This window comes from Lissotriton helveticus, assembly GCF_964261635.1.
Source record: "Lissotriton helveticus chromosome 1_1 unlocalized genomic scaffold, aLisHel1.1 SUPER_1_unloc_14, whole genome shotgun sequence".
Classification (NCBI taxonomy): Eukaryota; Metazoa; Chordata; class Amphibia; order Caudata; family Salamandridae; genus Lissotriton; species Lissotriton helveticus.
Genome location: NW_027611653.1, coordinates 1,447,248 through 1,469,861, shown reverse-complemented (window position 1 = coordinate 1,469,861; position 22,614 = coordinate 1,447,248). Strand labels below are relative to the sequence as shown.

The window sequence follows — 22,614 nt, the reverse complement described above, 5'->3', positions numbered from 1 at the left end:
TGTAAAGTCAGGTTGTTAGAAGCTTTTCTGCAACTCAAGATACGCCTTACTTTTCACCTGGTGTGGATGTATTTCTCATGTTTAGTGAAATCTCCTTTCTGAGTATAACGGTTCTGGCTTTCCCCTCCTGTATATGGCTTTAGTCCAGAGTGAATTCTCTCATGTGAAATGACATTGTATTCAAGACTAAACCTTATCTGACATTCAGAACACACATAAGACTTTTTTCCCCCTGTGTGAGTTCGCTCATGTCAAGTGAGAAGTAATTTGTAACCAAAACATTGCTTGCATTTCGAGCACTCCTAAGGTTTTTTCCCAGAGTGGGATCTCTCATGAAGCATAACACTGTCTTTCAGATTCAACCTTTTATGGCATAAGGATTTTCTCCAGGGTGGAGTTTCTCATCGTGAAATAGCATTTTTCTCTGCAGCTTTTCTGGCATTCAGAGCACTCATAAGGTTTTTCATCAGTATGGAGTTGCTTATGGTTAGTGAGGCTGTGCCAATCAAATAGGAATTTCTGGCATTCCCAGAAATTGGTAATGTTTTTTCCCTGTGTGCGTCTGCTCATGTAGAGTGAGATTGAGTTTAAAATTGATGCTTTTCTGGCATTCGGAGAACTGAATTATTTTGATGGTGTGTTTTCTTATGGTGCTTGTAACCATCTCTACCTCTGAATCTTTTCTGACATTTAGAGCACTGATAATTTATTTATATAGTGTGGATTCTCACATGTTCAGTGAGATGAGATTTTTGGCTGAAACATTTTTGGCATTCGGCGCACTGATAAGGTTTTCCCCCAGTGTGGGTTCTTATATGCTGAGTGAAACGATATTTTACACTGAAACATATCTGGCATTCGGAGCACTGATAAGGTTTTTCCCCAGTGTGGGTTCTTATATGCTCAGTGAGACTGCTTTTTACACTGAAACATTTCTGGCATTCAGAGCACTGATAAGGTTTTTCCCCAGTGTGAGTTCTTATATGCTGAGTGAAACGATATTTTACACTGAAACATATCTGGCATTCGGAGCACTGATAAGGTTTTTCCCCAGTGTGGGTTCTTATATGCTCAGTGAGACTGCTTTTTACACTGAAACATTTCTGGCATTCAGAGCACCTATAAGGTTTTTCCCCAGTGTGGGTTCTTATATGGTAAGTGAAACTGCTTTTTTGATTGAAACATATCTGGCATTCAGAGCACTGATAAGGTTTTTCCCCAGTGTGGGTTCTTATATGCTCAGTGAGATTGATTTTGTGACTGAAACATTTGTGGCATTCAGAACACTGATAAGGTTTTTCCCCAGTGTGTATTCTTATATGCTGAGTGAGACGGCTTTTTTCACTGAAACATTTGTCACATTCAGTGCACTGATAAGGTTTTTCCCCAGTGTGGGTCCTTGTATGTTTAGTGAGCCTTCTTTTGTCACTGAAACATTTCTGGCATTCAGAGCACTGATAAGGTTTTTCTCCAGTGTGGAATCTGACATGTGCAGTTAGAAGTGATTTATCTTTGAAATCTTTTGGGCATTCATAGCACTGATAAGGTTTTTCCCCAGTGTGGGTTCTTATATGATAAATGAGATGGTTTTTTTGGCAGAATTTTTTTTTGCATTCAGAGCATTGATAAGGTTTTTCCCCAGTGTGGGTTATTGTATGTCGAGAAAGATCTCTTTTGTTACTGAAACATTTCTGGCATTGAGAGCACTGATAAGGTTTTTCCCCAGTGTGGATTCTTGTATGTTCAGTGAGATATCTTTTTTCATGGAAACATTTCTGGCATTCTGAGCACTGATAAGGTTTTTCCCCAGTGTGGATCTTTGTATGTCGTGTGAGATCTCTTTTTACACTGAAACATTTCTGGCATTCGGAGCACTGATAAGGTTTTTCACCAGTGTGGATTCTCATATGCCGAGTGAGACTGTTTTTGTCAAAGAAACATTTTTGGCAATCGGTGCACTGATAAGGTTTATTCCCAGTGTGGGTTCTTCTATGCAGAGTGAGACTGTTTTTGTCAAAAAAACATTTTTGGCAATCGGTGCACTGATAAGGTTTATTCCCAGTGTGGGTTCTTCTATGCAGAGTGAGACGGTATTTGTCACTGAAACATTTCTGGCATTCAGAGCACTGGTAAGGTTTTTCCCCAGAGTGGGTTAATGCATGTCGCCATAGATTCTGTCTGAAACAAAACCTTTTCTGGCATTCAGAGCACTGATAAGGTTTTTCCCCAGTGTGAGTTCTTATATGCCGAGTGAGACAGCTTTTTTCACGGAAACATTTGTCGCATTCAGTGCACTGATAACGTTTTACCGAAGTGTGGGTCCTTGTATGTTTAGTGAGGCTTTTTTTGTCACTGAAACATTTCTGGCATTCAGATCACTGATAAGGTTTTTCCCCAGTGTGGAATCTCACATGTGCAGTTAGAAGTGATTTAAGTGTGAAATCTTTTGGGCATTCAGAGCACTGATAAGGTTTTTCCCCAGTGTGGGTTCTTATATGATAAATGAGATGGGTTTTTTGGCTGAATTTTTTTTTGCATTCAGAGCACTGATAAGGTTTTTCCCCAGTGTGGGTTATTGTATGTCGAGAAAGATCTCTTTTGGTACTGAAACATTTCTGGCATTGAGAGCACTGATAAGGTTTATCCCCAGTGTGGGCTCTTCTATGCAGAGTGAGACTGTTTTTGTCAAAGAAACATTTTTGGCAATCGGTGCACTGATAAGGTTTATTCCCAGTGTGGGTTCTTCTATGCAGAGAGAGACGGTTTTTGTCACTGAAACATTTCTGGCATTCAGAGCACTGGTAAGGTTTTTCCCCAGAGTGGGTTAATGCATGTCGCCATAGATTCTGTCTGAAACGAAACCTTTTCTGGCTTTCAGAGCACTGATAAGGTTTTTCCCCAGTGTGGATTCTCATATGCTCAGTGAGATGAGATTCACGGCTGAAACTTTTTAGGCATTCAGAGCACTGAGAGAGGTTTTTCCCAGTGTGCATTCTCTCAAATTCAGTGAGATGAGATTGATGGCTGAATCTTTTTTGGCACAGGTAACTTTTTTCTGCAACTTGGGTTATTTTGCTTTGATTGGGGCGGGTTTGAACACTGGATTTGTTCTCACAGCGCGTCTTTTTATAAAGTGTATTCCAAGAGTTAATATCTCTACGTTTAGTTTTCTCTTGCTTATATGCCACAGTAAGAGTGAACCCGATTTTAGAGTCGGGCTTGTTTAGATAATGTTCAGCACTTATCTCTAAAAGAAATTGTGTGTAATCTTCTTAACACTTGAATTGAGCAAAATATGTCTGGATGCAGCCCTGTAACACTTGTCGAAATGTTTGTAGCAGATAATAGTCTTTTGGTTAAAGCCTCTCCGGCAGCAACTTATTTTGTGACTGAAGTTTTTCTCAAATCTATTAGTATAGGTTCTTAGCAATGCAGTGATAAGGTGTTAGTCTGATATTTAATGATTAAACTGAGAAGTCCCTTTTTGCACTGACGTAATGGCAGTAACTGAGGACATTAAAACATGCACAGAACTATTGTGGATCATTAGTCGCAGAACATCAGCTCCTTTTACCCTTTCTTTGTTTGGTGTAAGGTTACGGTTTGTAGTTCTGAAGACGAGAATTTATTTACATTAGCTATAGCGCAACGGTGCTAATTTAATCAGTTTTACATATCACTCCTGCACAACAGATAAGGTTGAGGCGATTTACATAGAATTACAGAACAGTACACAACAAAAGGGAACAATCTGAGATGGTCATGAACACAATAAAGTGGTGAATTTTTAAGGTTTTCGCCAGAGTGAGCAGAGTGGGTGAAGGTGTTTTATCCCGAGGCAGACAGTCTCAAACTTGTGTAACTGGTTAAAAACGGTTGTTGAACAAAGGTGATTTTCCAATCTTCTGGTTGTTAATGTGTCAGCTTCGGAGTCTTCTTTCAGCGTCTTTTCTTTGATGGTCTGCAGAAGAAACCTTTTGTTATAACTTTCTTTTATGCAGTGTGTGCTTCCTCTCTGCAATTACATGAAGCTTTAGATGAACGTTATTCAGTCATGCTGAGGCAATTTGTCTTTCTGATCATATTTCAGATGAGGATGCTGTGATTGGTCTTTCTCAAAACAACGAACAAGGGCTTTGACTCACCTCCAGTAAAGCAGAGTCTATTAATAGAATCAACAAAGAAGATGCCAATACTGAATCTAGATTCAACCAAACCTTTTTGTATTCAAAGCTAACAAACAATCAATTATTAGCCGAATATTGGAATTTATCCATGGATAAATTCCAATATTCGGCTAATAATTGATTGTTTGTTAGCTTTGAATACAAAAAGGTTTGGTTGAATCGTGATTGGTCTTTCTGGCATTATTTCTGATGCTGTGCGCACAGATATGACTTTGCTCTAGGTAAATGAAATGCAAAATTATAGACTTCACTTACAGTTATAGTACTTTCCTCAGCTCCCACTTCCTCGCAACACCTAGGTTTTGGAAATTGATTAAACTTAGAATGCTGGATGTGCTTCAGTTTTTCAAAATAATCCTTCTTATGGCACTAACATTCAGTTGCCTGGTGCTAAATCTTGTTTTCTTCGTCCATAATTTCAATCACCTACAGTATTAAAATTAAATAGTTAATACATTTAAATTTCCCCAAAAATAATATACAAGCAAAATCAATGCAGAATTGAAGAATTTTGACAATGTTGAGCTGTTCTTCAGACAGAGCAGAGTGTAGTATGGTAGCCTGAGAGTACTTGGATGTAGAAGTGAGGATTTGTAGATTTTTCAAAATTTTATTAAGCTCACAAAGGGTACCTGTACCCTAAGGCAGAAAGTAAAGACATATGGACTGGAACCAAACAGATATTTAAAAAAGAATACCATTAATTTTTTTTGTCAAACATATTTGTATTGAAAGTTTCGACAAAGTACATCATCTTACATTACCATTTAAGTCATTACATGAATGAGATTGAAAGGACCTCACAGACATCGTTAAAAGTCATGCAGACCGTTAGGGTCGGACCCTGGCCAAGACATTGTGGATTGCACATTGAAGGCTTACAGCTTCTAGCATAACAGGGCCCGGGTATGTCCCCGCTCTACACAGAGCGCGACAGGTAAATCAAGCATTTTCTCATCGATATCCGTGGCAGCTTTATCTGAAGTTTGACTGCAGCAGGGAAGTTGTGTAGACAGTACTATAGTGGAGTAAAAACGGCTCCCAACCGTGGAGCAGTGAACGAGAAAGAACCAGACAACTTCTTCCCACCCCCACCCCCCTCCCACAACATGGTGGCGGCATGAAAGAAAAAAAGAAAGTAGGGAACACAGAAAGAAACATGAATTGTGGAGGGTTTGATAGATTGTACTTCATAGTTGGAAGAGGTGAAGTGCTCTGATGAAAGACGGGCAGACAGCAGAAGGCAGACCTCGGGAGAGAAAGGAGACCAGGAAGCCCCATTTGAATTCAACATTTGTAAACTCATCTCTGAAGATGTCTGACATCCGCTCTAAACTAAGGAACTTCCATAATCTAGAATGCCAAAGGGAAATCACCTGGGCTTCTCTCTTTTTCCATGCTGCCGCCTGTGTAGTCTTTGCAGCTTTTATACAGAGCCACATGATCTGTTTGTCCGCCCGGGTTTGGTGTTCTAGGGAAGGCCCAACAGAATATCCGCCATGGTAGTCGGTATAGGGTACCTCAACATATCTTTGATATGGGCGAGAATTTCTTACCAGTAAGGCCTTATGTTTGACAGTCCCACCAAATATGCTGAGAGTCTCCCAGGAGTCCACAACCCCTCCAGCACCTATCAGAACACCCAGGAAAAATACGTCGACGTTTGGAGGGGTGAAGGTACCAGTTTATCATGGTTTTAAGGTGTGCTTCCCTGAGTTTGACGGAGTGGTTGAATTTCGTAACATCAGACCAGAGATGGGACCACTCTTCGTCAGTAATATCCCGCTGTAAAATGCCCTCCCATACTGACATGTAGCGTGGACGAGGGGGGAATGAGGTAGTAAGGAGAAATTTGTATATAAAGGAAATCGTGCCCCTCATTGACTTTGCCTTACTGAGGAAGGATTCAAATTTCGTCAGGGGACGAGTAGCCGCCTCCCGGACCTGTGGCGTGAGGGCCCAATGTAATAGCTGCTGGTGACTGTATCTCTCTGAGTTCTGTAGGTTGTACTCCCGTTTACAGCTGTCAAAGGAAAGGGGACCTGGAGGGTCACACCAAGTGTGCCCTTATTTAAGGCAGAGGACTGTCATGGGTTTACCAGATAGAGCGGTGGTGGCAATGCACCCTGTTGTAAGGATCAATAGCCTGATGAGATCTTTGCATCATGGTCAGTGGAGTGGCTTCCTACTGACACACCCATGTAATGCTCCATTTCTTTGCCTGTGTCCAGACTTTGCGCTAATATCAAGTGCCTGTTTAGGGTGTTGGTGTGCGTAGCATAAAAGCAATGTGAGAGTGCGACAGAGTAAACTGCATCTCCTGCCTGCCAGTTGTGTATACAAGTGGGACCATCTATCCCTCTTTTATACCCCAGTTCAAAGTCCTCTGTTACCAAGGAATAATGTGCTCTACAAAGTACTCAGGTGCCTGCTGTGCCACCAGGGATGGTGTCAGCCTGACAGTCTATCTAAGTTGAAGGGACATCACCGGCAGGCTGTATTACTTAATGGAGAAGCTGTGTACCTGTCCTGAAGAGCCTAGAAGTCTGCCTAGAAGCCTGCCTGCCTGGTAAGAAAGGGAAGGGAGTTTGACTATCCAGCAGGAGGACAAGGCTCCCCTGGAAGAAGCAAGGTCCAACACAACCCCGGTATCAGTAGGGCGGGCAGGAAAGCCATCCAGCAGGACCAGCTAGTCTGAGGGACCCCCCCCCCACCCAGACTGTCCCAACAGTTCAAGGCAGAAAATAAAACTCTACGACAACGTGATTGTTGAGGCCCAGTTGGACGATTGTGTGCTGCCAACCAGCCCGTTCAAGGTTGCATTTGCCAAATTCCTAACACAACAGGGTCTGAATCTACTGGCTTCCTGGAGAGCCTGTGTTGGGCTTTTAGCTGCTGAATTTCTGACTACTCTGTGTCAGAGGCCCATGAGGGACTACAACTACTCCAGTGTCGAACACCCTGTCCGAGCTTATGCTTGTGGTCCAGCCGGCCACAGTGTGGGCTCAATTGCTGACGGTCGGGCCTCCAGAGGGGCTGCACTTACCGACAGCCCGGGTGTGACTGCTACCTTGGGACTGCTGATCTTCAGGTAACTGCAAAGAAAAGACAGAGTCGGTGCCCTACTGAATGCAGCCCTACATCCAGGACAAAAGCCTGCTGGTGGGTCACTGCTCTCTCTTGGGGCGTGCTATTCAAGTGCTGGGAAACAGGAAAGAGACCCAGACAAAACTGACTCATCCTGAGAAAGGGTAAGACTATTACGACAGAGCACACACCCATTGTGGTGACTGGAGTGACAGAACTGACCCTATACTATACTCATGATACTCCTAAATGCCCCTAGAGGGGAAGAGGGTATCAGAACCGGACGCACCAGTCTGCAGCACATGGTAGCATGGCATGCCTGCACTATCTTTTCACCCAAACTGTCCATAAAGATGATTTTAAAGCCGCTACGCACATAGCAGGGGGAATCACAGACCATTCGCTGGTGGAGGTGCAACTCGATGGTCTGGTTGTGGACTTCATCCTACCCTCAAGGGTTGATCCGTGATATTTAAAAGACAAGACGTTCAAAGCTCGTATGAGATGGAGCAGAATTCTATTCTATTTTAAGGAGAACGGGCGGCCTGTTGAATCAGCTTGCGTGCTATATAATGAATTCAAGGCAGTGATTCGAGGCCAGACACAAGCCTTGATTGGGGGAATGTCAAAGGAACGTAAATTGAAGTGCGAGGCTCAAGACAGGGAATATGCTTTCCTGGAGGTTCGGTTGGCAAGTAGGGAATCAATTTCTCTCCCATTACACCATCAACTGAAGCAGCACACATTAAGAGCACTAATGGAAAATAGCGTGAACTCAAAGCCAATAAGTTGCTTGCATGGCTAGAGAGACGAGACAAAGGACGGAACTGGATCCTTGAGGTTAATGACAACAAGGGGATGGAAATACTGGGAGACACTTCCTGAAAGACCTGACCCTGCCAATGCTAACGAATGAGGACCGAGACACACTAGACCAAGACATGACAGTAGACCAAATAAATAAGACAATAAGAACCTTGCAAACAGGGCAAGCAACGGGCCTGATGAGCTGCTCATAGAATTATATAAAAGCATGAGAGATAAAATCAGGGAGTGCCTCCAGAGGAGGTTTCAGACTGCCTGAAAATAAGGGTGTCTCCCAGAGGCCCAAAGAACGTCTGAGGTGGTGGTCATCCCAAAAAAGGACGAACCAGCAACTGAGTGTGGGTCTTATAGACCTATCTCCCTGCCTAATTTTGATACTAAGTTCCTTGCGTAGGCCCTGGCGATCTGCCTGCGGACAGTAATTGCAACAGTGGTTCATCCTGATCAATGGGTCTTTATGCCACACCAGGGAAGGCGCTTAAATCTCCGACACCTTAATGGCATACCACATGCAACAGTGAATTCCTTTGCTGAACCAGTGGCGCTGCTGTTAAGCTCTTGTATGTGGCCCCTCTAGCGTGCATGCGCGTCAATAATACCGTTTCCCGAGTCTTTACCGTCCGACAGGGATGTTCCTTGTCTCCTATACTCTTCACACGTGCGTGGGTTCGCCAGGACCTCTCATATGGGGTACTCCAGTTGATCAGGAGTGGGATGAGAGAATCTCCCTCTACACTGATGTTTTGCTACAGAACACGTAATCAGCCTTCTTGAGTGAACGAATCCTACACATTTTTCATATATTTAGAGATTATTCAGGATATAAGATCAATTGGAAGAAGTCCTTAATATTCCTGCTGGAGGCAGGGACCCTGCGGCTGCACTCTAGGTGCACAGTTCGTGTGGCACTACATGGCTTTAAATATTTGGGCATGTTTATTACAAGAGAGCCACAGGCAGGAACGTACTCCCGAAATTAGATCGGCTTCGCAGGGATGCCCCACACTAGTGGGCACTCCCGCTCTCCTTCCTGCGCCGGGTCGCCCTTTTTAAAGTGATCACCCTACAGGGCCTCCTGTACATCGTGAAAAAAAACGTCCTTTAAGATCCCACCGGAGATTTTCTTTCAAAAGATAGTCTGAGAACTTCGGCTGCTGTTGTGGGATGGTGGCGCTTCACGCTGAGTAAGTTGCAGAGGGGAGTTCATTAAGGTGGACTGGCGGTCCGGAGCATTCTCAAGTATTACTGGGACACGCAGCTGGTGGCAGTCAAAAACTGGGTTTTTGCGGACTGTGAGGATCCTGCTTACCGGGTAGATAGATTGGCCATGGGCAAGAGAGGTTACCCCACCCTGGTGCTGTATTGAAGAAAGTATGAGTGCTCTCTACCTACTCATACCCAATCAGTGGTAAGGGTGTGGAGAGAGGCTACCAAGTGTTTAGGCTGAGAAGGTAAGATGACTGGAATTACTCCACTGTATGATGGTGATCTCCTAAGTGCAGTGGGAGGATTGCAGGGCTTCACAAAATGGGGATTGATTAGCTTAGAAGGCCGGGCGATGTGTGGAGGGGACTGGCGCTTGTGTTTTTCACGATCCTACAACTAAAGTATGAATTAGGTGACTAAAAACGGTTCTGACATTTGCATGTGGGTCACGCTCTGCAAGGTCACATCTGGGAAGGGGGGAAGTTGACTGATGCAACCCCACTGGAGGACCAGCTGCTAACTAATCCCCAACCGAAAAAGCAATCTCAACCATCTATAGGAAGTTGATCTACAATTCTCTGGATCCCTTGGGGATGTTTCAGGCGGCCATTCACCAACTTTTGTGTTTTTCAAAAACAAGCTTCCAAAGCAGGAGTTTGTTTTTGAATACCAATAACTAATCATCCTCACACCCTTGGAACTTTCTCCCTGATTAATTTACTCCCAGGAAGTGGGATTCATTTAAAAACAAATTCTCATCACGACTGCCAGGTATTCCCTGGTGGTCCTGAATAAGAGAAAAATACATCAGACTGCTTGATTCTAAAAGGAATGGTCGTCTGATGTATTTACAGGCAGACCATTCGTTTGTACCTTGCTCACCAAACTCTAAATCAAGACCTTTATCTTGTCTGTGCTATGCATGTATCTCTAGGTCCGCTTCATTATGTCCATCAGTCTTTCTATGATGTACCTGTTATTGCAGCGTGTGTGTTTAGTACAGATTTAATCTTACGGTGTGTGTATGTGGGTTTATTTGAACCCTGTGGTTTAATCTGCACTTGTTGCTTATTCGGTGTTATGTGGTGTTGTCACACCCTTGTAATTATAACAAGCATTTGCAATGCAATAGGTCTCGCATTAGGAAAGTTTGAGCTAATGGTACTGTAAATGACACATTTTTTATTTATGTGTTGGTTTTGAAAATAGAGAAATTAATAGCTTTGTCATTTACAATGCCAATAGTTTTAACGTTCGCAAATGTGACACTTATAGCATTTGTAATGCAATATGTGTTGTATTTACGTGACTTAGATGTATTGATATTACAAATAACAATGGCTTTTTATTTTTTTAAATAATTAATACTTAAGTAAAAGTTATTGTAATTTATAATGGCAATTGCTTACATTTTTGTAAATAACTTTTGTGAAGATTATGTTCAGTGTATTTTATTGTGACGAAAATCGAAGAACAGAAGTGAAATATTAACATCTTTTTGTGACATTTGTATTAAAGCTTGAAACATTGAGAGAACATATTTGAACTAGTTGTTGTTGAATGGTTGCACAGATTGCTGCTGTGGTGGCGCTGAGTGATGTTTTGGTGGCGCTGGGTGATGCTGTGGCTTTCAGTGATGATGTGGTAGCACATAGTGATGTTGTGGTGCCCCTGAGTGATGCTGTGGTGCTGATGAGTGATGCTGTGGTGATGCGACAGATAGAGTGAGTGCGATATATAGATAGAGTGAGTGCGATAGATAGATAGAGTGAGGGCGATAGATAGATAGAGGGAGGGCGATAGATAGAGGGAGGGAGGGCGATAGATAGAGGGAGGGCAATAGATAGATAGATAGATAGATAGATAGATAGATAGATAGATAGATAGATAGATAGATAGATAGATAGATAGATAGATAGATAGATAGATAGATAGATAGATAGATAGATAGATAGATAGACAGATAGAGTGAGGGCGATAGACAGATAGAGTGAGGGCGATCAATAGATAGAGTGATGGCGATAGATAGATAGATAGAGTGAGGGTGATAGATAGATAGAGAGGGCAATAGATAGAGTGAGGGCGATAGATAGATAGATAGAGTGAGGGCGATAGATAGATAGAGTGAGGGCAATAGATAGATAGAGTGAGGGCAATAGATAGATGGATAGAGTGAGGGAGGGCGATAGCTAGATAGAGTGAGGGCGATAGATAGAGTGAGGGCGATAGATAGTATGAGGGCGATAGATAGATAGAGTGATGGCGATAGATAGATAGAGTGATGGCGATAGATAGATAGAGTGAGGGCGAGAGATAGATAGAGTGAGGGCGATAGATAGATAGAGTGAGGGCGATAGATAGATAGAGTGAGGGCGATAGATAGATGGAGGGCGATAGATAGAGTGAGGGCGATAGATAGATAGAGTGAGGGCGATAGATAGATAGATAGATAGATAGATAGATAGATAGATAGATAGAGTGAGGGTGATAGATAAAGTGAGGGCGATAGATAGAGTGAGGGCGATAGATAGAGGGATGACGATAGATAGATAGAGTGAGGGCGATAGATAGAGGGAGGGCGATAGATAGATAGAGTGAGGGCGATAGATAGATAGATAGATAGAGTGAGGGCGATAGATAGATAGCTAGAGTGAGGGCGATAGAGTGAGGGCAATAGATAGATAGAGTGAGGGCGATAGATAGAGTGAGGTCGATAGAGTGAGGGCGAAAGATAGATAGAGTGAGGGCGATAGCTAGATAGAGTGAGGGCGATAGATAGATAGATAGAGTGAGGGTGATAGAGTGAGGGCGATAGAGTGAGGGCGAAAGATAGACGGCAATAGATAGATAGAGTGAGGGCGATAGAGTGAGGGCGATAGATAGATAGCTAGATAGAGTGAGGGCGATAGATAGATAGCTAGATAGAGTAAGGGCGATAGATAGATAGCTAGAGTGAGGGCGATAGATAGAGTGAGGGCGATAGAGTGAGGGCGAAAGATAGATAGACGGAGGGCGATAGATAGAGTGAGGGCGATAGATAGATAGAGTGAGGGCGATAGATAGAGGGAGGGCGATAGAGGGAGGGAGATAGATAGATAGATAGATAGATAGATAGATAGATAGATAGATAGATAGATAGATAGATAGATAGATAGATAGATAGATAGAGTGAGGGAGGGCGATAGCTAGATAGAGTGAGGGCGATAGAGTGAGGGCGATACATAGATAGATAGATAGATAGATAGATAGATAGATAGATAGATAGATAGATAGATAGATAGATAGATAGATAGATAGATAGATAGATAGATAGATAGATAGATAGATAGACAGATAGAGTGAGGGCGATAGACAGATAGAGTGAGGGCGATAGATAGAGTGATGAAGATAGATGATAGAGTGAGGGCGATAGATAGATAGAGGGAGGGCGATAGATAGATAGATAGATAGATAGATAGATAGATAGATAGATAGATAGATAGATAGATAGATAGATAGATAGATAGATAGATAGATAGATAGATAGATAGATAGATAGATAGAGTGAGGGCGATAGATAGATAGCTAGAGTGAGGGCGATAGAATGAGGGCAATAGATAGATAGAGTGAGGGCGATAGATAGAGTGAGGTCGATAGAGTGAGGGCGAAAGATAGATAGAGTGAGGGCGATAGCTAGATAGAGTGAGGGCGATAGATAGATAGATAGATAGAGTGAGGGCGATAGATAGATAGCTAGATAGAGTGAGGGTGATAGAGTGAGGGCGATAGAGTGAGGGCGAAAGATAGATAGACGGCGATAGATAGATAGAGTGAGGGCAATAGAGTGAGGGCGATAGATAGCTAGATAGAGTGAGGGCGATAGATAGATAGCTAGATAGAGTAAGGGCGATAGATAGATAGCTAGAGTGAGGGCGATAGAGTAAGGGCGATAGATAGAGTGAGGGCGATAGAGTGAGGGCGAAAGATAGATAGACGGAGGGCGATAGATAGAGTGAGGGCGATAGATAGATAGAGTGAGGGCGATAGATAGAGTGAGGGCGATAGATAGAGTGAGGGCGATAGATAGATAGAGTGATGGTGATAGATAGATAGATAGAGTGATGGCGATAGATAGAGTGAGGGCGATAGATAGATAGAGGGAGGGCGATAGATAGATAGATAGAGTGAGGGCGATAGATAGATAGATAGATAGAGTGAGGGCGATAGATAAAGTGAGGGCGATAGATAGAGTGAGGGCGGTAGATAGATAGAGTGATGGCGATAGATAGATAGAGTGAGGGCGATAGATAGATAGATAGAGTGAGGGCGATAGATAGATAGATAGATAGAGTGAGGGCGATAGATAAAGTGAGGGCGATAGATAAAGTGAGGGCGATAGATCGATAGAGTGATGACGATAGATAGATAGAGTGAGGACGATAGATAGATAGAGGGAGGGCGATAGATAGCTAGAGTGAGGGCGATAGAGTGAGGGCGATAGATAGATAGAGTGAGGGCGATAGATAGATAGAGGGAGGGCAATAGATAGCTAGAGTGAGGGCGATAGAGTGAGGGCGATAGATAGATAGAGTGAGGGCGATAGATAGATAGAGTGAGGGCGATAGATAGATAGAGTGAGGGCGATAGATAGATAGCTAGAGTGAGGGCGATAGAGTGAGGGCAATAGATAGATAGAGTGAGGGCGATAGATAGAGTGAGGTCGATAGAGTGAGGGTGAAAGATAGATAGAGTGAGGGCGATAGCTAGATAGAGTGAGGGCGATAGATAGATAGATAGAGTGAGGGCGATAGATAGATAGCTAGATAGAGTGAGGGTGATAGAGTGAGGGCGATAGAGTGAGGGCGAAAGATAGATAGACGGCGATAGATAGATAGAGTGAGGGCAATAGAGTGAGGGCGATAGATAGCTAGATAGAGTGAGGGCGATAGATAGATAGCTAGAGTGAGGGCGATAGAGTAAGGGCGATAGATAGAGTGAGGGCGATAGAGTGAGGGCGAAAGATAGATAGACGGAGGGCGATAGATAGAGTGAGGGCGGAAGATAGATAGAGTGAGGGCGATAGATAGAGGGAGGGCGATAGATAGATAGATAGATAGATAGATAGATAGATAGATAGATAGATAGATAGATAGATAGATAGATAGATAGTTAGATAGATAGATAGATAGATAGAGTGAGGGAGGGCGATAGCTAGATAGAGTGAGGGCGATAGATAGAGTGAGCGCGATAGATAGAGTGAGGGCGATAGATAGATAGAGTGATGGCGATAGATAGATAGAGTGATGGCGATAGATAGAGTGAGGGCGATAGATAGATAGAGTGAGGGCGATAGATAGATAGAGTGATGGCGATAGATAGATAGAGTGAGGGCGATAGATAGATAGAGTGAGTGCGATAGATAGATGGAGGGCGATAGATAGAGTGAGGGCGATAGATAGATAGATAGAGTGAGGGCGATAGATAGATAGATAGATAGAGTGAGGGCGATAGATAAAGTGAGGGCGATAGATAGAGTGAGGGCGATAGATAGAGTGATGACGATAGATAGATAGAGTGAGGGCGATAGATAGATAGAGGGAGGGCGATAGATAGCTAGAGTGAGGGCGATAGAGTGAGGGCGATAGATAGATAGAGGGAGGGCGATAGATAGCTAGAGTGAGGGCGATAGAGTGAGGGCGATAGATAGATAGAGTGAGGGCGATAGATAGAGTGAGGGCGATAGAGTGAGGGCGATAGATAGAGTGAGGGCGATAGATAGAGTGAGGGCGATAGATAGATAGAGGGAGGGCTATATATAGCTAGAGTGAGGGCGATAGAGTGAGGGCGATAGATAGATACAGTGAGGGCGATAGATAGATAGAGGGAGGGCGATAGATAGCTAGAGTGAGGGCGATAGAGTGAGGGCGATAGATAGATAGAGTGAGGGCGATAGATAGAGTGAGGGCGATAGAGTGAGGGCGATAGATAGATAGAGTGAGGGCGATAGAGTGAGGGCGAAAGATAGATAGAGTGAGGGCGATAGATAGATAGATATAGTGAGGGCGATAGATAGATAGATAGATAGAGTGAGGGCGATAGATAAAGTGAGGGCGATAGATAGAGTGAGGGCGATAGATCGATAGAGTGAGGGCGAAAGATAGATAGAGTGAGGGCGATAGATAGAGTGAGGGAGATAGAGTGAGGGCGATAGATAGAGTGAGGGCGATAGATAGAGTGATAGATAGAGTGAGGTCGATAGATAGATAGAGTGAGGGCGACCGTCATGTCTAAGTCATTAGATATGGTCCAAACTCCAGCCAATCAGGTGACAGCACCCTCTGGAACCTTCTCCTCAGAGGCTCAGGCTCTCCAATTTTTTGGCACAAGTGTGGCATAAGAGCCAAGGAGAAGAGGGGAGCCTCTAAGGGGAGGTGGGTGAGTCACATGTAAATCTATGAAAGATATCAATACTGGAGAAGCACAGTTTTCAGATAAGTAACTTATGTTCTCCAGTATCGTGGTATCTTTCATAGATTCACATGCCTCAATCAGGGTAGATAGAAGTAATTCGAAAAATGTGCATAGTAAGCCATAAGTACATTGTAAACAGAGTACGAGAGAATACATATACGTATATTACAGTATAGCAGTAAACATGGGCACATCTGCAAAAGCAGAAATATATACATATATACATTGTGTGCAGGAGGAGGTAAGAAACAGAGGCTCACCTTACTTAAAAAGATTACGTAGCACCGCTTGCCCCACAGCTGTGTCAACATTGTTGGCAGCTTCCAGACAGTAGTGCTTGGTCGCAGCTCTGCAAATCTGATGAAGAGGCACACCAGCAAAGAGAGAAGTAGAAGAGGAGACTGCTCTAGTAGAGAGCACTTTAATCGTTACATGAAGTGTCTTGCCTGCTTGCTGATGGCAAAAGGAAATTGCTCTAGATATCCAACGTGCAATAGTCTGTTTAGCAACTGGAGGTTCTTTACGCATCCTGCCGTAGGCTGTGAAGAGCTGATCAGTTTTACAGATACTGGTTGTTCTTTGCAAATAAAATGTCAAACATCTCTTAACATCTAGAGAATGTAAAGTCTTTTCTGCTGCCGACTATGGATTAGGGAAAAAAGTCTTTCAGATGACCGTCTCATTCAGGTTGAAATCAGATGGAACTTTTGGAATAAAGGCTAGATTAGAGTGTCTTTGGTGAATTGAAGAAAAGGAGGTTTGATAGTAAAAGCTTGTATCTCGCTGACTTGAAGTAAGAGCTAAAAGCAGCGATGTCTTCCAGGAGATGAATTTAAGATCAGCCCTACGAATGGGCTCAAATGGGGACTTCATGAGTTGTGCCAACACAATGTTCAGATGCCAAGGAGGAGGCGGGTGTCGAATTGGAGGGAACATCTGAAATAAGCCTTTGAAAAATTGTTGAATAATTCTTGAAGAATAAAGAGAATTGGAGCCATCCTGCCGGAATCTGGAAATTGCGGCCATAAAAACCTTCAGGGTAGAGTGAGAGAGGCCTGATTTTGCTAATTGTAAGAAAAAAGGCAGAAGCTGCTCTGGCGTAGAGTGAACAGGGTGAACATTTATTTATTTATTTTATCACTATTTGTAAAGCGCAACTGACACCCTACGGGTAACCTGGCGCTGTGATACAGGCGACTAGCTTAGGGCCGAGAGACTATGTCCCCTGCCCGGAAGGAGTTAGCAGGATGCCAAGCAGCCTACTCGAGGGTAGAGCCAGGTTTTTAACCATTTTCTAAACTGCAGGATGTTGTCTATTTGTCTCGGATCAAACGGAAAAGTATTCCAAAGGCGGGACGCTGCCGCACTGAAGGCCCTACCTCCTGATTTGACTTTCCTAACCCTAGGCACCCTCACCAGATTAGCCGATGAGGAGCGCAGTGCTCGTGGAGGGGCATACCATGTCAGTTTCTCCTACAGAGATTTAGGCCCGTGACCATGTGGAGCCTTAAATACTATACATAATGCCTTAAATCGTATCCTCTGCGAGACTGGCAGCCAGTGTAAATCTGAGAGTGCCCGGGAGGCGGAGGAGCGGCGTGGTTGCACTAGTACCAGTTTGGCCACCGTGGTCTGTACTCTCTGCAATCTCTCAATCAGATATTGCGGGGATTCTAGTAACAGGGCATCACAATAGTCCGGCTTACTGAGGATAGTGCTCCGGACCATCAGCGCTCTGTTCTGTAAGAGAACATCAGAAGGATTTTCCGAAATGCTCTGATCAGAGTAAAACAACTTCCAGCTGTTCTGTTGACAGTTTCTAATGTCAATTTGCTGTCAACCATGACTCCTAGATTACGTACCACGCATTTGGGAGCCAATGGAGTAGAAGGGGATGTTGGCCAAAACTCAAGCGGAAGTTTAGGAGGCATTCTACCTACTGCACAGTGTAGAATCTCTGTCTTCTCAGAGTTAAACTGAAGAATTTGAATTTGAAGCTTCACACCAAAGATAGAACCGTTTCCACTTGAGTTTGTAGGTTTTGATAGTGGAGGGTGCTTTAGCGTTAGTGAGGACCTCCCTGCAGTCGGAGGAATAATCAAATTGGCAAACTCATAGTGTTCAGGCGCCAGGCTGCCAATCGCAGAGAAGTTGGATCTGGATGGCAGATCAGGCCGTGGTTCATAGTAAGAAGATTCGTAATTGGGCACAGCCAAATTGGATTGCACTCCGACAGGGAGGAGGAGCTCCATAAACCAGAACTGGCGAGGCCATCTGGGGACTATGAGAAGAATGCTGCAGGGTTCTTTCTGCATTTTCCAAAGTACCCTTACTACTAGAGGAATTGGTGGAAAAGCGTAAGCATATATTTTTGACCAGTTCATCAAAAACGCATTCCCGCACGATTCTGAGTGGGGAAGCCAACTTGCATAGAATGGGCATTTGCGGTTCACGTTGGTCGCAAATAAATCCATATTGGGGAGTCTGCAAAGCGGATAGATGCGGTCCAGTGCCGGCTGATGAAGTTCCCACTAGTGGTTTGACAAGACCGACCTGCTCAGGGAGTCCGCTAGTAGGTTGGACACACCCGAAACATGAACTGCTGTTAAAGTGACCTGATGTTGAATCGCCCCAATCCCAAATTTGCTGAGCTTGTAGGGATAGCAAAGTGGATCTCGTGCCCCCTTGTTTGGTTACATAATGCATGCTTTTTGTGTTGTCCATTCGGATCAACACTTGAGCTCCTTGAATGACGGTGCAAAAGGACTTTAGAGCCGGGAATATCGCCAGTAACTCCAAAAGGTTTAAGTGCCAAGTTCATAGGTGGGTGTCCCATTTCCCCTTGACTGTGAGAGCTTGAAGATGCGCTACCCACCATTCGAAGAAGGCATCTGTCGTGAGGATGAAACTTGGAGTGTCCACTACAAACTAACTGCTGAGATGTTTGGTATGCGAGTCCACCGTAGCAATGCTCTTCGTATCTGAGACGTGATGTTGATGACATTGTTTAAGGACCCTGAGACTTGTTGCAATTGGTTGCCGAGTTTCTCCAGTCGGAGTCCCATTTTGAGGCGACAGTTGGGAATTAGGGGGATACAGGAAGACAGCATCCCCAGAAGCGATTTGAACTGTCGAACAGAAACATACTTTTATGTGCGCAGGAGAGTTGCCAGTTTGGAAATCCGCTGTTGTCTTTCGTTTGAGACAAAAGCCCTTGTTTGCTGTGTGTCTATGATGGCCGCCAAGAAGGCCCACACTTGAGAGGGGGTGAACTGAGACTTCTCCAGAGTGATGGAAAGACACAGAGACAGTCATGATTGAGTGTGTCTGCTTGCGACTGCGAACGACTGTGCCTTTATAAGGCAGTCGTCGAGGTAGCGAAATATTTGGACACCAGCTTGACCAAGATATGCTGCCACCGGTGCCAAGACCGTAGTGAACATTCGGGTGCAGAGCGAAGGCCAGATGGAAGGACTTGGAATTGGAAATCTCTGCCAGCCACTCTGAAGCGCAGGAATTTTCTGTGTCTGGGTAGGATAGGGACATTAAAATAGGCATCTTGAAGGTCCAGTGTTGGCTTGTAATCCCCTTAAGACAGTAATTGAAGCACTTCTTGGAGAGACAACATCCGGAAAGTTTGCTTCTTGAGAATCTTTTTGAGGGAACGAATGTCCAGAATGGGGCTCCACTCCCCCGATTTTTCCTTGATTTGGAAGAATCTGGAATAGAAGCCTGCATCCCTTTGACGATTCGGTACACTTTGATCGCTCCTTTCCTTAACATGAGATTGATTTGGCATAAAAGTTCCTTCAGACGGGCAGGAGGGGGACCTCTTGGGGAGAATTTGGAGGGAATTTCACAAATTCCACTGTAGTCTCTGGACACTATGTCCAGAACCCATCGATCTGTAGTTATTGCGGACCAATTGGAGAAGAAATGGGAGATCCGCCCTCCAACTTTGGTCAGATTGATGGGAAGAGCGGTTGACTGTTGGCAGTTGTCACTGCTTTTTTGAGGAATCTCTACCTCAGCAGTTGGATTTCCCTCTATACTGCTCGTAAGAGGCAGCCTGCGCCTGTCGAAACGACTGCTGTTGCAGGGAGGAGGAGTTGGCCCGGATAGGGATGGTACTGCTGGTATTGGTTGTAACATCCCCGAAAGGAAGAGGAGGAGCCACGACCCCTCGCACCCCCAAAGGGCTGCATTTTAAACTGTACTGTAGACACTACACACTACACACGGACCCGAGAGGCCTGGAATTTAGACTTTGACATTCCAATGGAAGATAAAGACTGTCAGTCGGTCCTGTGAACTAGCATGCATGGTTTCTAGTAATGCCCATTTTCGACTGATGCATTATAATTTTCTGCGAATAACCTACTTAACGCCACAAGACCCTTATCGAATGGTCGTGTCTTGCCCAGATATATGCCTGCGCTGCAACACAGTGGCGGCTGATTTCTTACATAAACCATGGCCCTGCGATGCAATACACTCTTTCTGGCAACAAGCTGTCGAAGAAATGGTGCATGCCACACAACTAAGTATTGATCTGACAACCAAATGCTGTTTATTAGGCAGAAGGGCGCAAGATAACCTATAAATTTGGTCAGTCGCCTATGGTACTGGCATGACGTAAAAATGCAATCACATCACTGTACCCGCTAATGACTGAATTGATGTGATTTTCTATAATGTAAGCACTACTGCTCTTTCACTGCTCCATGATGTGTCTTATGATGGAACTGTTTCTTTCAATAAAAAGATGTTTAAAAAAAAAATGCAATCCCATGGCTGTCCCAGCATGCCCCAACGATTGCGCTCTGGCATAGAGATGCGCTCGACTGGGCCCTAGCTGAGGAGACACATATGCGCCTTAGCAGAAAGGATGACATATTTGAGGATACACTAAACACTTGCTGTGCTCATACAGATAACTCCAAGCTCCTGCTTCCCGAGTGACAACAGACACAGACTCTGGCTCTGAAACTGACGAGGCAAAAGACTACGACACTGGGGATGAGCAGGGAGGTGTCTCCATATGATAATTATAAGGTACATTCCCAATTAGGGGAATGGGACACTTATTGATCACCTGGAGAATGGGAAGGCAGATTAGTGCATGTGTAATTAGTGACTGCTTCTTGATTAACCTACTTACGTAGAACATATTCGTATGATATGTCTCTGTATACTCTGACTGCCAGGTTGTATGTTGACAAAATTAAAATAAAGTTCTAAAAAAACAAAACAAAACAAAGCCATTACATTGTGGGTGGTAGAGGGTAGTGAACCAGTAATTCACGCCACACTCCTTCGACATGTGTTTCAAGTAGCCAGACATGAAGTTGGTACCTCGGTATGACACCACCTCCTTAGGGAAGCCCACCCTGGTAAAGATGCTAATGAGGGCACTAGCCACTGCAGGGGCAGTGGTAGTCCTGAGGGGAATAGCCTCAGAATACCTGGAGGCATGATCTACTACCAGACCTCACTGAAGGACGTGGAGTCACCACGCCACGGCCCCGGAGTGACGTGGCTCTTCCAGGTGCGTGGGGGTCTACGGGGTTTTGGAAAGGGGCTGAGTATAAGAGGGACGGGAGGGGAGGCTGTGGAGTGAAATGGACCCAGGGAAAAGGAAATAAGTGAGACAGAAAAGAAAGACAAGAGCAGAAATCATCGGCTACTCTTTTTCTTTTGGTTGCTCCAACCTCTACTCCCTCCCTTCCCATTTATGCATAGCTATTATTTATCCCTCACATCCTCCCTTGACTAAACCATAAATCAAAAACACTTACCTGAGTCTTTTCCTTCTGTCCGAGGGACGACGGCGGCCGAGGCTCACCTAAGGGACTGAAGTGGAAGACCCTGTGGGAAAGAAGAATATAAAAGAGACAATCAATCATTGTGATTTCCTGTAATACTAATAAAAAGTGCATACCAAGAAATTATTCAATGCAGTGTGCTCCTTCTTGACCGACTCTTCTACAATGGGGAGCTACATACTTTCCCTACAGGGAATGGGAGACAGAAACACAGAGACCAACAGACACAGACAGACACACGGGAAAGCACTGTAGGAAAAAGCTACATACAGTTGTTCTATGCTTGCCATATGTACATTGTTTTAGAAAGATGGTGGAACTGTTTATTTTGTTCAATGTGCTTATACTGCTAATTACTTTTATCTGCTTCTATTATCATTGAAGCACATAAATTCTATACATGAATTACGATGGTTCAATTAATAATGAAAATGCTAATGTTATATTATTTAAATTTGATTTCGCACATGAATTACCCCTAAGCAGAAACTACTTTAAGGAGAAATTTAGGATTGGTACGTAGAACAACTCTATCTTTGTGAAGTTGAAAGAAAGGCTCTTGGATAGTTAATGCCTGAAGTTCATCAACTCTCCTTAGTGAGGTTATCGTTATGGGGAAAGCAACTTTCCATGATAGGAATTGTAACTGACATTTGTGCATTGGTTCAAAAGGCGGGCCCTTTAGCCTTGTAAGGACTATGTTTAAGTTCCACTCTGGAGCAGGGGGACTACTTGGTGGTATAACCCTTTTTAATCCTTCCATGAAGGCGTTAATCACTGGTACTCTGAAGAGAGATAGGTGTTGTCTATTTTGCAAGTATGCAGCTACGACTCCCAGGTGTAAACAAATGGATGTGTAAGTTAATCCACATTGCTGTAAATGCAACAGTTAACAAATTATTCCGCACAAACGCATCAAGATAATTGATATTGTTGTTGTTACAATAGGAAACAAAACGTTTCCATTTGCTGCATAACATGCTCTAGTAGTTGGCTTTCTAGCTTCCTTGAGAATATTCATACAGTCTGGTTGT

General features: G+C 43.9%; 2 protein-coding genes across 2 annotated transcripts in view; both read right to left on the bottom strand.

The window, feature by feature from the left end:
* LOC144805533 (uncharacterized) overlaps positions 1-22,614 on the bottom strand; it is a 297,575-nt gene that overhangs the window by 233,958 nt on the left and 41,003 nt on the right. The window lies entirely within an intron of this gene.
* On the bottom strand, positions 472-21,629 carry LOC144805546 (uncharacterized). Its single transcript, XM_078672077.1, is given in 3 exon segments — positions 472-3,961; positions 4,443-4,613; positions 21,554-21,629. A coding segment is annotated over 1 exon segment (2,283 nt). The 5' UTR covers positions 2,994-3,961; positions 4,443-4,613; positions 21,554-21,629; the 3' UTR covers positions 472-710.